Source organism: Lucilia cuprina, unplaced genomic scaffold (genome assembly GCF_022045245.1).
Source record: "Lucilia cuprina isolate Lc7/37 unplaced genomic scaffold, ASM2204524v1 Scaffold_6842, whole genome shotgun sequence".
Classification (NCBI taxonomy): Eukaryota; Metazoa; Arthropoda; class Insecta; order Diptera; family Calliphoridae; genus Lucilia; species Lucilia cuprina.
In genome coordinates, this window is record NW_025811782.1 from 1 (window position 1) to 1,931 (window position 1,931).

Sequence of the window (1,931 nt, forward strand, 5' to 3'; positions counted from 1 at the left end):
TAGATAGATAGATAGATAGATAGATAGATAGATAGATAGATAGATAGATAGATAGATAGATAGATAGATAGATAGATAGATAGATAAATAAATAGATAGATAGACAGACAGATAGATATATAGATAGACAAATTTATAGATAGACAGATAGATATAAAGATAGAAGGATACATATATTTAAGATTTATTTATGAACATAATTTCCTTTTGAGTTAAATGTTAAGAAATTTATTACAAACTTATTTTTAGAGCTTATTTTTAGTTTCTTTGATAATACCTAAAAATAACAAATTTGAAAATAAGTCCACCAGTTATTTTTCATTTTACAAATGGTATCACTAAACGGTGATACCATATTCGCTACATTTGTTTACATATGGCAGCACTAAAGTTGAAAATCAAAACAAACCAACAAACAAATAGCGAGCGGACTGCCAACTTTTGTCCACACAATAACATTAAAATTAAACAAAAGGTAGAAAATAACAAAATATTAAAAAATAATTAAGAATTTACAAAATTAACAAATAAAACCTTTAAACAGTTACAATGACAACCACATTAGAAGAAACAGCGGAAAATGAAACAAAACCACAAAATACTCCTACAGACAATGCATGCCAGAATACAGAATCATCCACAGCTTCTTCGTTACCACAAGAGATTATGAATATAATGGAATTCTTAAGCTTAAATACGAAAATCATGTTTAAGTCCCAACAACGAGATGAACCCGAATTGCAACAAATAGACAAGTTAAAAGTAGCTTTAGATGTTTATCAAAGAAATCCACAAACGTTTCTTATACGTTTTGGTCAGTATTTAGAAGAAAAACATTTACAAGATTTTGCTAGACTCTCCATAGCCGACAGTGACGAAGAAATGCATTTAATGGTAAAAGAATATCAGGAAAAATTAAAAACACGTCAAAGAGATGTTAAAAATAGACGTTACGCAGCTTTACAAAAGCTTATAAAAGAAGGTGAATATTTTAGTGAACAAGAAATGATGAAACGACAGCCGGAACTGTATCAAGAGCTGGTGGGGCAATATTTAAGTAGCAAAGAAAAGCAACAGCGTGACTCATATGATGTTAGAAATACCACATTTTCTGGCATACTCATGCATAACCTGGAGCAGGAACAATTGAATGAGGTAATGAAGAAAGCAGAAAAACATGTACAAGAAGAAACTATCCAATCATCCTCAAGAAAAGAGGAACAACATGTTGAAAAGGGTATTTTAGATAATTTAGAAAAAGAAGAAGATGAAATTCCTCTAAATTGCCGCCAACAGTGGGGTAATTTTGATAATGAACAAATTGCATGTTCTTCGAGTAAAATACAATTAAAAAAGTCATCTGTTAAAAAGAAGTTAAATACTACACCACCACCATTGAAGGACTTAATAACCGCCGATGAGAGAGAACTTTTAAGACAAGAATTTATAAGTCAAATGCATGAACAATTTCTAACGGGACAAGATGAGGAATTCGACTATACCAATATCGATGATAATACCCAGTTTGATGATTTAACTTTAATAAATCAAGATAAAGAAGATAAGTATTTCGACGAAAGTGATGATGAGGAAGATGCTGATGATGGTAATGAGCGAAACGTTGATGGATGTAATCCTAACAAAATGGAACAAGATGAAGAATCCGAAGATGAATTAGATGTTTATATGTCTCATTTGAATAAACACCATAGTCTACAAAAGAATATTTAACTTTTAATTTTAATTAATATTTATAAATTGTATATAAGAAATGTTAAGAATTAACTATTAAATAAATATATTGTTTATTTATCTAATGAAAATTTTAATAATTTTTTGTACATTGTATCAGGTTTTTATTATTCCTTCCCAATTTGGAGATAGATAGATAGATAGATAGATAAATAGATAGATAGATAGATAGATAGATA

At 29.0% G+C, this 1,931-nt stretch overlaps 1 protein-coding gene across 1 annotated transcript; it reads left to right on the forward strand.

Annotated features, from left to right (window-relative positions):
- Positions 1 to 409: 409 nt before the first annotated feature.
- Positions 410 to 1,817, forward strand: LOC111686625 (coiled-coil domain-containing protein 97). The gene is made up of 2 exons (XM_046956095.1): positions 410 to 475; positions 545 to 1,817. Exon 2 carries the CDS (start codon positions 550 to 552, stop codon positions 1,729 to 1,731), a length of 1,182 nt encoding a protein of 393 aa, XP_046812051.1. The 5' UTR covers positions 410 to 475; positions 545 to 549; the 3' UTR covers positions 1,732 to 1,817.
- The last annotated feature ends 114 nt before the right edge of the window (positions 1,818 to 1,931 follow it).

Coding starts and splice junctions, on each gene's coding strand:
- LOC111686625 (XM_046956095.1), top strand. CDS start 550: ATGACAACCACATTAGAAGAAACAGCGGAAAATGAAACAAAACCACAA.